General features: G+C 36.8%; 1 protein-coding gene across 1 annotated transcript in view; it reads left to right on the top strand.

The window, feature by feature from the left end:
- CSMD1 (CUB and Sushi multiple domains 1) overlaps nucleotides 1-13002 on the top strand; it is a 1244186-nt gene that overhangs the window by 1208420 nt on the left and 22764 nt on the right. The window contains exons 58-62 of the mRNA XM_052809685.1: nucleotides 4282-4458; nucleotides 5302-5481; nucleotides 6808-6981; nucleotides 7925-8098; nucleotides 10561-10634. Coding sequence (XP_052665645.1) covers nucleotides 4282-4458; nucleotides 5302-5481; nucleotides 6808-6981; nucleotides 7925-8098; nucleotides 10561-10634 — 779 coding nt within the window. The remainder of the gene's footprint in view (nucleotides 1-4281; nucleotides 4459-5301; nucleotides 5482-6807; nucleotides 6982-7924; nucleotides 8099-10560; nucleotides 10635-13002) is intronic.

Here is a 13002-nt window from a genome sequence, read left to right as displayed (position 1 = left end):
AAAAGAGTTTGCAGTTCATGTTTTGCTTGAAAACCTAAATCCCAACTGATAAAGTTTTGGAGTATATATTTATAAGATAGTGAGAAAATCATTTTGGTTAAACAAATATTGAGCCTGAAAATAGAGAATAGATACCAGAGTTAAATGTAAAATTAAACAAATGCTTCTAATTGACGATATGAAAATGGAGTGATAAATAAATGTCATCCATCTTCTAACAATACAATATTTTCATCTTCTCTTTCTATGTAACGTCTATGCATCAAGAACTGAACGGATGATAAAATAATGTATTCTTAACATAAGTATAAATTAATGTATATTTCTCCACATAAGTTAAACTAATTTTTTATAAGCTATACTGTTTTTATGCTAGCAGTTTCAGAAGAAATGCAACAGAGAATATTTATGGAAATCACATTTTAGAATAACATAAAAAATATAATAAAGAAATTTTACACTTTTTATGCACTGTCAGAATTGGAAAGCAGTAATGGAAGACTTTAGATTCAGTTTTAAAATTACTTCTTGTTTTCCAAGAATTGGAAAGGTTTGAGATGTTACTTTATCTAATTCATTTGAGTTGGTGGATTCTGTAGTATCTGTTGTCTGCTATACTAAATGATAAAATGGAAGATAGGATGAAATATTTGTAACAAATTTGTTATATTTTTTCACCAAGGGATTTTATCACAGTATCCTCATCTAACAATTGTTCTTTTGCAGTATTCTTCAGCACAGACTAATCTTGTCAGTGTAGATATCACCATAACTGTATGAAAATGGATTGGGACAGGATCAGTATTTTCAACAGAAAAGTGAAGTTTTGCAATGTCCTTTCTTCTTCCCTTGCATGAAGACATTAAGTATAGTAGGACAGCAGCACTCAGTGGCAATTAGCAGTGTTTGTAGTGCCACTGTTTGCTTTCTTTATCTTTTTGCTTTAACCTTCTGTTTTCAGGAAAAACAAACAAACAAACAAACAAACCCAAAACAACAGAAACAAACAAAGAAAAAAATCCCCTTTCTTTCAATTTTTCTCTTCTCCTTCAATTGTTTCCTGTTTAGTGTAAGTAAGGATGAGATTAGGAGGAGAACACCTTTTCACCCCTACAAGTTCAAGTTCCAACCCACTGAATTTTTCTCTTCAGTATTTGAAACTTTTATATATGAAAAGTGAATAAGACTTCATTAAAACAAAGGCATTTAGGTATTATTCCAAACATCAGTAATAGAGTAATTTTTAATTGGAAAATTGTGTTTATTTTAATGAATCCTATAATCTATAACTATTAGATTATAACTATTATGCTGGGGGCCATCAAGCTGGTGGTCCTGGTGGACAATAAGTTAAATACAATCAGCAAAGTGCCATTGCTGCAAAGAAGGGTAATGGTATCCCAGCCTGCCTTGGGCGGGAAGTAATCCTTCCCCTCTGCTCGGCACTGGTGAGGCAGCATCTGAAGTGCTGGGTCCAGTTCTGGGCTCCCCAGTACTAGAGAGACATGAACGTACTGGATAGAGTCCAGCAAAGGGCCTTTAAGATGATGAAGGGATGAAAGCATCCCTCCTCTGAGGAAAGGCTGAAAGAGCTGGGACTGTCCAGCCTAGGGAAGAGAAGGCTCAGGAGGGATCTTATCAACATATATAAATATCTGAAGGCAGGATACACAGAAGATGGAACCAGGCTCTTTTCAGTGGTGCCGAGTGACAGGACTAGAGGCAATGGGCACAAACTGAAACACAGGAGGTGCTGTCTGAACATCAGGAAACACTTTTTTACTGTGAGGGTGACTGAGCACTGGCACAGGTTGCTCAGACTGGTGGTGGAGTCTCCATCCTTGGAGACAGTCAAAAGCCATCTGGATATGGTCCTGGGCAACTGGCTCACGGTGGCCCTGCTTGACCAGATGACCTCCAGAGCTCCCTTCCAACATCAACCATTCTGTGATTCTTTGATTCTGTGATTCACATAAATAGGAAGATGTGATAAATTGAATTAAGCAAATATGAGGAAATGTAATAAGTAAAATAAGTATTATAAGTGTTGTAAGGTTTATTTTATAGTCAACTACTGTCAAATTATCATTTTGCCAAATGTTAAGAATCTGCAGACTTCTTGTCTTCGCATAAATTCCATAAATACATTTAGCCTTAATGAATGCATCCAAGCTTTCCTGATGCAGCTCAGTGTTGTATGTTGACCAGGATCTGCACATGGGCTTTAATTTGTTTTATTACTATTATCATAGCATCATACAATGATTTGGGTTGGAAGAGACCTTTAAAGATAATCTAGTCCAACCCCCCTGCCATGGGCAAGGACACCTTCCACTAGACCAGGTTGCTCAAAGCCCCATCCAACCTGGCCTTGAACACTTCCAGGGATGGGGCATCCACAACCTCTCTGGGCAACCTGTTCCAGTGCCTTACCACCCGTACAGTAAATAATTTCTTCATTATGTCCAATCTAAATCTACCTGCTTTCAGTTTAAAACAGTTACCACTTGATCTGTCACTACAGATCTTGGTAAAAAGTCTCCATCTTTCTAATAAGCCCCCTTTAAGTATTGAAAGGCTACAATAAGGTCTCCCTGAAGCCTTCTCTTCTCCAGGCTGACCAACTCCAGTTCTCTCAGCCCTTCTTCACAGAGGTGGTGTTCCAGCCCTCTGATCATTGTTGTAGCCCTCCTCTGGATCTGCTGTAACTGGTCCATGCCTTTCTTGTGCTGGGACCCCCAGAGCTGAACACAATAGTCCAGACATGGTCTCCTGAGAGTGGATTAGAGGGTGAGAATCACTTTTCTCGACTGCTGACCATGCTTCTTTTTATGCAGCTCAGGGTATGACTAAGACTGGAATTCCTCCAGTTCTCTAAGGAGGAAGGAGCGGCAGAGACAGACTGCTGTGTAGTGACTGTAACTCCCCATCCTCTGTCCCCTCTGCACCACTTGTGGGGCAGGTAGAGGAGCCTGAAGTGAAGAAATGAAGTTAACCCTGGGAAAGAGGGGAGGAAAGGTGTTGTTTTAAAGTTTGTCTTAGTTTTATCCAAATCTATTTTAATTAGCAATGAATTAAAGGAAATGTCCCCAAGTTGAGTCTGTTTTGTCCACAGTGGTAATTGGTAAACAATTCTTTATCTCAACCCATGATCTTTGTCATCCCTCCTGCTGAGAAGGGGGCAGTGAGTAAGCAGCTGGGTGGGCATTTGGCTGTTAGCCAAGGCTAATACACCACAATATTCCAAGCCATTAAGTTTAATCATACTTATATTTGGTTATATCATAGTATTAGACTAAATCATTTCACATCTCAAGAGACCACACTTAATTGTGCTGTAGGAAGAGTAGAAAGAGTTGCCAGCTCTTGAAAGTTGTGCAAGAGACAGTTGAAGTATTTCCTCCCAGTCTTACAAACCACTTCATGCTCCATGGAAGACTGACAGAAAGGGTTTGATTTAGATGCACATTTCTTTACAAACTCTTGATTAACCCTGTTGATATCTTAACCTCCAAGTAGTTTTATTTTATTCCTATGAAGAGGAGCAGTCTCTGTCCAACAGTGGAATGTTATTGTACTTTTGCCAGTGTCCTGTCTGCAGGAATGGTCAAATAAAGATGCTTTAGAGGAAATTTGTTGGAAAAAATAAAAACAAACAAAAAAATCCTTCTCATGATTGGCTGGTCCAGTGGAAAAAAAAATAAAAACAAAACACTAAACCCTCCCAAAAACCCAACATGTAATCAAAATAAGCCACTGTCAAATCTCAGATGTACGAAGCTGAAACATAATCATTGCCCTAATGTGTAGCTACAGATGCCAAAAAGATGTGGAGGCCAAAACAGAATGTCTGTTCTTTTCTTGATTCAAAAAAGAAATGGTCAGGAAGATCATAATTTACTATTTATGCATTTTTACAATTGAAAGAGGGGATACCAGAAGACAGGAAGAGAATAGAAAAATGTGCCCAAAGGCAAAACAGGCACAGATCTGTCAGAAAGTCCTGAATGAGCTTTCTTCTCTCCAGTGACTGTATTGGGTGGAGTGGAACAAGCAGTGCAAACCATCTCACTCAGCAATTGAAAAAACAACAAAAAACTGCAAGTAAAGTGATCATATTAACAAACAGAAATAAGATATTAAATCAAGAATACACCTATTAAACATTTTCTTAGTAAAACTTGCTATAGCTTTTTTAAAAGATGGGCTATTGACCAACTTTTTTTTTTTCCAGTCACCTATCATAGAAACTTTGATTTTTTTTTAACCTTTTCTTCACAGCTGTATCTTGTGGGAACCCTGGCACCCCAGCCAATGGTATGATAATATACACTGATGGAATATTATTCTCCAGCTCAGTCATTTATGCCTGCTGGGAAGGTTACAAAACTTCAGGGCTAACTACTAGACATTGTACTGCTAATGGGACATGGACTGGCACGGCTCCAGACTGCACAGGTCAGAAATAAACTTTCTTCCTCTAAAGCTTTAAAGTAGTAAGTTATCCAGCCTTCCTACTGAAAATGATTATTTTGTTAGATAAAATAACACATTTTTCCCCATTTATCTGTCTTGTAATACATGAATATTTTATGTATCTAAAGGTACATGCCTTTTTAATACATGCTAGATGTTTCCAGAACTATCTTTTAAGATGGATGCATAGGTAACTTTTCTGTATTTGTTTACCTCATGAATGTCAACATTGAAAGTATAACATTATTCCTAAGAATAGGGGTTCCTCTAGAGTTTATCTGACTGATAACCATTCTGCTAAGGACCAAGAATCAGGGAGCAGCAAGACTGGGCTACTCCATCAGGGAAAGTGAGCAGGGAGCAGAAAGGTGCTGCAATGCCAGCAGGGCCAGTGGCCTCACTGTCAAGGCCAGACCCACAGGACATCAGTACAGTGATACAAAAAAAAAAAAGACGAATTTCATAACTCTACTGGAATTGCATTGCACCATCAACATAGGTATAACGTGACAAAGGTCCCAGTATGAAGGAAGGAAAAGTCCTGTCAAAAATACTACTGATGTAATGGTCTGCAGTAGCAGTAAAGCATACCAGCCTAAGCTAATGTGTTTAAGGAACACAGTATTTGGCCCACGCTATTGCAATGCCTCAAAAATATGACTTTTTAGCTAAAAATCAGAGATAACATTTTTATTTGTGTGAAATGTATGAATAAAAATTCTTCTTGTTTTGCACACCAAAAAAAGGACATTAGCTGTACATAGTTCAATGTTTCATTACATGTTTATTAAAAAAAAAAATCCCTTTTTTTCTTTTCCTCACTAGTGATCAGCTGTGGAGATCCAGGTGCATTAGCAAATGGCATTCAGTTTGGAAATGATTTTACCTTTAATAAGACAGTCAGCTATCAGTGCAATCCAGGATACTTGATGGAGCCTGCCAGTTCATCTACCATGCGTTGCATAAAAGACAGCACTTGGAACCAGAGTAAACCAATTTGCAAAGGTGTGCTTCTAAACTACAAATACTGTTTTGATAATATATGTGAAATTCACTAATCATTGTCTTTGTTTACAAAAAATTGTCAAAACGTTCTTTGGGACAATTAACAAGCAAATGCAACTAAAATATTTAGATAAGTACTTGTGTAAAATTTGTATTTATTTTGCACATATGCTGTGGTATAATATCAGTCAGAATAGTGACATAAATGACTGCAGTAGAACCAGATCAGTCTGCAATGAAAATTATTAGAGTGCTCAGTTTAAAATGCTGGGAATGAAGTACCTGTTTTCCTTTTTGGGGCCTTTTAGATTAGATGGCCAAAATTCTGTAAAGGGATCCTGCAAACCAAACTTTCTATAAAAGATTCCCTTGTTGCAGTAATGTAGTCATCACAAATAGCCAAAAAGATCCTTTACAAATAGCTAATTACAAGTGGTAACATAAAGGTCGCAATGGGGATGAGGCTGAAAGGCAAATAAGGCAGCCTGGTGAAAACTGTTAGCGCTACTACAGCAGCTCAGGAAGTAAGTTTAACAGCCTAGGGTATCTTCTGCTTATAAAAGGCCTAGACTGCCAACTCATCTAGCACTGCTTTAAAGTCATGTCTAAGTCTAGCCTACTAATTAAATTTTGGCATATGTATTCAGTCGACTGCATTTTCTGTTGTAAAAATCACTGACTGAGTGATTTTACAGTTGTGCTCTTTGTTGAAAGAACTGATGTGTAAATGTAAACATGGTCATTCCAGATTTCATTGTTTTGGGCACTCTTTCAGAAGCTGGAAAATACCAGAATATTTTTAAAGAGTCTTAGCCACTAATTACCAGTAAAGTCAATATCCATTGTGTGCTGAAAGCCTTAGAAAATGAGCAGGGGAATGAACAAAGTCATATTAAGGGCTTTAAATAGTGCTGCAAAATTAGTTTAACATAAAATGCAAATATTTAGAATCGTAGAATCATAGAAACATATTTATTGAAATAAATCATATTTCTTAAAAACTTTTACCTAGCTCAGTAGCCTGTTGCCAGCAATGATCAGTAATGAATATGTAGGGAAGAGATTCAGAACTAGGTAAGCTACATACTCTTCTGGCTTCCAGCAACCTAAAGCTCAGGGACTTCCTAAACCTAGAGGTGGTATTTTTGTATTTAAATTGGTTTTCTGTCTATTACAGGCTGCTTTGTCAACACAGGAATGCTTTGTTGGAATTGAACAGCATGAACTATTTTTTTTTTTAGTTTCAAAAGTATGAGTCGATATTTTGTTGCATTCTCCTAAACCCTATAAAGTCTTGAAATTATAACTTTTCTTTTTGTGACACAGCTATTACCTGTGGCCCCCCTCCACCGGTACTCTATGGGAAAGTGGAAGGATCTGATTATCGCTGGGGTGCCAGCGTGAGTTACAGCTGTGCAGAAGGCTATCAGCTATCTAACACAGCTATTCTCTCCTGTGAGGGTCAAGGAATTTGGCGGGGAGACATCCCACAATGTTTGCGTAAGTTTTCAGGGTACAGTTGTGTTGGGCTTCACCAAAGCTACAATCAGTTGTCTCGGGCTACAGTCACTTTCGCACTGTTTAAAAAAACCTCAGCTAGATCAGATAATATATGGACTACTGCAGGATTCTCCCTTCTCCTTTGAAAAAGCATACCTTGTTATAAAATTGAATGGTTGTGCCCATTTAAGGTCATAGTCTTCTTCCTTTCCCCAACAGTCACCTCCATCTCTTATTACCTAACTGGACTCATCACCATTTGCCTTACTGAGAATCTTTCTGAATGTTCTGAATTTGACTTGTGGTGAGCATGATTAAAATTTTTGCTTAAACTTTTCCTTTTTTCTTCCCTGTTTCCATTTCTGTTAACAGGTGAAAACAAGGATCCTAACACTTAAGCTCATAGCCTTGCTCTCCTTTCTAAATTCTTTTTTCTTTCCTGAAGGCGAGTACATACCCTCATATCTTGTTTGGTTTTGTTTTTTCAGCTGCCTCTAAATCTGTCAACCCATCTCTTTCAGTGCTTGAAATCTTGTCAGGACTCTGACAAACATTTTTCCCTTTACTTAATTAGGGCAAAAATTTCCTGCCTACTCATCTGAGGGTGACTGATGTGAAAACTGGATAAATTTTGAAGCATTACAATATAGCGTTGTCTACTCTAAGATTATTTTGTCATCCAAATCTAATCAGCATTTAAGTGTCTCAATTAAAAGGTCTATTTTTCCAGGTTAAGTTTTATGCTTATAATAACCATAACAGTGACAATTAATTTTAAATTGCTGTCAAGAATTTATCTGAGCTACAATCCTACACAGATAAATGAACATAGCATTTGCACTCATATTCAGTATGCCTGACTTGTGCATAAAACAACGTAGAATGATTCAGTTGAAGCATGTGAAGTTTTCAGTAAATTTTTCTTTCCTTTTTTATGTATCAGCTGTGTTTTGTGGTGATCCTGGTACACCAGCAGAAGGACGCCTCAATGGAAAAAGTTTCACCTACAGATCTGAAGTTAGCTTTCAGTGCAGACCCCCTTTTATTCTGATAGGATCTTCAAGAAGATTCTGTCAAGCAGATGGTACTTGGAGTGGAATTCAGCCAACATGCATTGGTAATAACTTCCACTACTTACACTGTTTCTACTGGGAATATTCTTGATAAACTATTACACTATCATAAATCTAGCAATTAACTTTCCAAATATAGAAAATGTCTGTGTAATATAAAAAGAACTAGATAAATAAGGTTATATTTTGAGTATAAAAATTTTAGGATAAACACAATCACAAATGAAGCCATTTGTAGATTTACATGATTGCTTGTCTGCTGGAAATGCAGAATGTCAATAAGTGCAAGTGCATAAATTTGTTCCATCTATTTTTAGAATCTTTTAGATACGCAGAAGACTTTGGCAGATTAAAGACCAAATTCTGTCACTGGAGAGTTAAAGGCATTCGTCAGAATCAGTCCTGAATCAAAAAGCTTTTTTTTTGTGAAAGTGGCTTGTACAGCTCAAAAGGATGAAGTGTGCTGGGTCTGATCTTTTGAAATTCTGATGAACTGCCAAGTACTATCAGTTTCTCATTGACTGATGTGCAACTGATTGATAGGCTTTTAGCATGATACATTATCACACTAACTGGGAGAATTGCTGGACACCTGTAACTCCCACTGACATCAGAATTTGGTCCAACTTGGGGTGACTTGCTAGAGAAAATGATTTTGGTGTTATAATAGAAAAATCCTCTTTGATATTTCTAAACAAACACGTTCAGATATAGACTCTAGCCCATTTATATATTTTGCTGTGGCTTAGGTATTGGCTATGTGGAAGAGCTGGGGTGGGCACTCTGGGAAAAGGTGGCAAACATGATTAGTGAAAGCAGCCTGTATTTGTAAATTAAGACATTAACACTCAATACAATTCTTTGATAAGAATTCAAAACTCCTTCTGTCCATAGTTTTTATGAACTGGGCAATCCATCTTAAATCCGTGTTTTGTAACAGAGGGAAGAAGGTTTACAAAAGTTAAATCTTAGGTCTATTGTGAAAAATCAAATTTGAAAATGCCACAATGACATTTCTATTTATATTTTATATAGCGTAATATAGAAGTACTTGGAAAATACTGCATCAAATGCATAAGCTTTTCCTTTAGATCATAGTTTTTATGTTATCGTAAAAGGAAAATATTAGACCATCTAAAATATTTACAGATACCATTGTTAAGCAATTTGAAAATTAAGATCAGTGGACAATACCTAGAATTATGCCTAGAAGTACCATAGGATGGCAAATGATGGCAAACTTTTCTATTTCTGGATATTGATAATTTCCTTAAAATACTTTTGAGAATTCTTCCTTTTTGCCCTACTGTTTCTTCAGAAGGGACATACCTTAAAAAGTCAATTCAGCTCCATGTGTCTATTATTAGCAATGGCATTCCAGCTGATGATAATTTGTAAAAAGTGCTTTAGCTGTTCAAGCAGCTCAAGGTCAGGAGTGTGTTTGGTTTTTAGTCTTGCACATTAGGTCAAGATCCACCTAACTTTTGAAGCCTTTGGTAAATATCAGTCCAGTTGAATTGTTACGCTCTACTGATGGTCAACATTGAAAATGGAAGTTGACCAAGAGTGATATGACATATCACATTATTGTACGTGATAAGTTCAATTTTCCCTGTACAGAAAACTAGAAGTGGTTACAGATGAAATATAGTCCCAAGTTGCGTTTTTTTGTAATGCAGTGTCAGCACAAAAGCAGACTTGGTTGCCAAGAGGGAATCACATAGTACAGAAAGATCCATCAGATCAAGTCCTGTGCTGTCTACCTGGTGGATGTGACTGGGCAACCCCAAAGCAAATACACTATCAGAATGTGAAGTGGACATTGCTGAATCAAAAAGAGTTTCAGGCTGCTTTGAATTACACTCATGAAACTGATCATCAGATAATCAGTTATACTTTGTTGGCATACCCTTTTTTGTGAGGGGACTGTCTTTTCATTCACCAGCAACAACTGAGGTAGTAGTCCATTTGAAACTTTTGTTTTCTGGTGACATAGAAAAAATTCTATCAAAAACCCAAGTATTTTACTTGCTATAAGAAACGGGTTGGCTTTGTGTTGGTGTGTGGGTTTTTTTTGGGGGGGGGTGGTGTTTTAGAAATCTAACTTAACCGTTAAGCTATTCACTGGGAAAGAAGAGAAGAAAAAGATTTCCTTATAGGTTCCTATATGCATTGTGAGTAGTGGGATATACTATGTATTCAAAAGGGTTTAAAAGGATAACCTCAGCAAAAATTAATGCAATCCTAACTCTAAAGTCTACACTGCCAAAGATACCTGCAAAAAATACCCTTAAATAGTGGCAATATACTGGAATGAAGTACTGTGATCTATCTTGGAAATTTAATTGGAAATACAAATGTAATATATAGAAATACACACATTTCATTAAAAATTCAATTCTTGTCATCACTAGATATTGATGAAATGACTTAATCTTTGCAAACAGTTTTAGAGTATTCTTTCCATACCATAATAATATCTGTCGTGTTTCACATTTTACATTAGATCCAGCTCACAATACATGTACAGACCCTGGTACTCCGCATTTTGGAATACAAAACAGTTCTAGAGGTTATGAGGTAATTCTTTTTTCTATTTATTACCTTTCTAAAATGAAGATGCATTTAATAATCACAGATATATTAAATTATCTGTAGGCTTAAATGTCTGATGTAAACCTTGGGAAATTTCCACTCCTTTTTAATAAAAACTCATGCTTCATTCCAAGGTTTCCTTTTAACATACAGCTTAAAGAAAGAACTTCTAACCTTGCAATATATCATGTGTTCAATCCTTTAGGAGACTTCGGTAGGGAGGACTATTTATAAATTGATTACCTAATATGATATGACATGATATAATTACTTTGCTTTATGATCATAATTCTTTCATACATTGATGAATAGTCAGTAAATACCTAACAACCAAAGACCTGTCTGATCCAAAGGCCATCTAGTCCTTGACAAAAAAGTCAGCAAGTAGCTTTACTAAATTAGCAATTCATGTTACATTTTATTCAGTCAGAGAAGATAAAATTATTCTATGTGTTGGATCCAGGTTCTCTGTGATGAATGTCCTTTCTATAATTTCCAAATTCCTTACAGGTTATTAGTTTACCAAGTGACAGTCAGAAAAGTGACCGAGGAAATAGAAGTAGGTACAACAATGACCAATCCACAGTCATTATATAGATTGATTAACCTCATGTGGATAGATTCTTCAGGTATAAATATTTGTGATTGGAATCTAAAAAATGTTCTGTTTGGGTTTCGTGCTTATTTCTGAACCTAGGGCAGTGTGCCACATGGTATTACAACCAAGTTAGTAGAGCTGTTTTTCAAAAAATCATTTCTGGAAGTTCATCTGGTTATTGGTACCCCCCCCTCTCCTGCAATGGTGCTGTCTGTCATTGCTGTGGCTCTCAGCTCTTTTCTTCCCCTTCTGCTCCTGCCCGGCTCGCAGATGCCAAGGCACTTCTCCCCTAGCCACGTCTTGTGGCCTCGCCCCTAAGGTCTTTCTTCTTCTAGTAATAAGTGCAGTTGCTTTCTGTCTGTTGTCTCATCTTGACCCTTTACCTGTCCCCATCATCACTTCAAAAACAACTCTAAGCTTTGCGCCTAATTTGATCAGGGGGGGTGGGTTTTTTTCTCTCCTGCTTTTATATGTCTCACATGTTGTCTTTAATACCAGAATTCTACTGGCCAATTCACTGTTCTAATGTCTGTCAAACATGAAGGCTAATTTTCTCTTCTCATTCACCTCTAGAGGCAATAGTAGGTCTTCATCTGTTCTGTATTTAGTCTTTCTCAAGTATGTGCTTTCACTCTCAGATCACTATCTGGTACAGCAAGATGTAGACTTCTCTCCAATTACTTGTGAAGTAGATGGGTTTTTTTAGCGTATGTGATTAGTGAAGCTTCCTGTTTGTATGATTTGGCCAAGCTTCTATAAACCAGCTTTTAACAGTCTTTCCTCATTACAGAAAGGTGTGGTGGCAGGCAGCAGACCTTTAAAGGGTTTTTTTGTTCCTTTTGTGCTTCACTGGACTGTGACTGTTACAAATGCCTCCAATGTTTTTCATCCAAGGATTATACAGAGAGTGCACTGCTTTTATTTCTACTTTTACCTGTAAAATGAGAAAGAAACATAACTCTCTAACTACCTTGAACCTAGACATTATTTTTTTGCTTGGTCTTTGGATCAGTGAGGAAAGATTTGCAGCTCATCATTACTTACTGATACCAGAATTGGCAATTTCACAAGAAGCAAGATGACTTAGAGTCAAGACCAGCCACACTCTGTTCTAGTCTATACTACAGACATGCTGTGTGTCCTTGGCAAGATAGAGAGATTAATATGTTTAAAAATAGTTATAAAGAGATAAGTCTACAAAGCCGTATCAGTAAACTGACCTTTAAAAATACCGGTGAATTTCCCAAGCCGCTTCAGGAAGAACTGGTGTTGCATTTGCTGAACATCTGTCATGATAATCTGTTTTTATGTAACTGAGTATACCGTTAACAGGTAGCCACTTTTGAAGATAACTGCCCATTTTTAATGTCCGTTGAAGTCCTTCTATGACATTTGCAGTATAGAGCTTTCTGCATTTATATACCTGCAAGCTATTTTATTAATATGCATTGATCGCTACTCACTTGCAACTTACTTGCACTTTTCCATGTAATGTTACTTTATTAATAAGTCATATAATTTCAAATAATACTAATTTTTGTGGGGTTTGTGGTTTGTTTTTTTTTTCATTTCATCTGATCATATTTATTGCCAAGATGTTTTATCCAAAATGAAAGCAATGCTGTACTGGCCAGCCCCGCATCCTTAAATATCTTGACCTGGAGTTGTATTCTGGTTACTTTTGTCAATACCATCAATAGGTCCATTTTACTAGAACTTTCCACACAATCTCTCTCTCATATGTTATGAAAATTC

Source organism: Harpia harpyja, chromosome 15 (genome assembly GCF_026419915.1).
Source record: "Harpia harpyja isolate bHarHar1 chromosome 15, bHarHar1 primary haplotype, whole genome shotgun sequence".
NCBI lineage: Eukaryota > Metazoa > Chordata > Aves > Accipitriformes > Accipitridae > Harpia > Harpia harpyja.
This window is presented reverse-complemented; position numbering and strand designations above follow the sequence as displayed.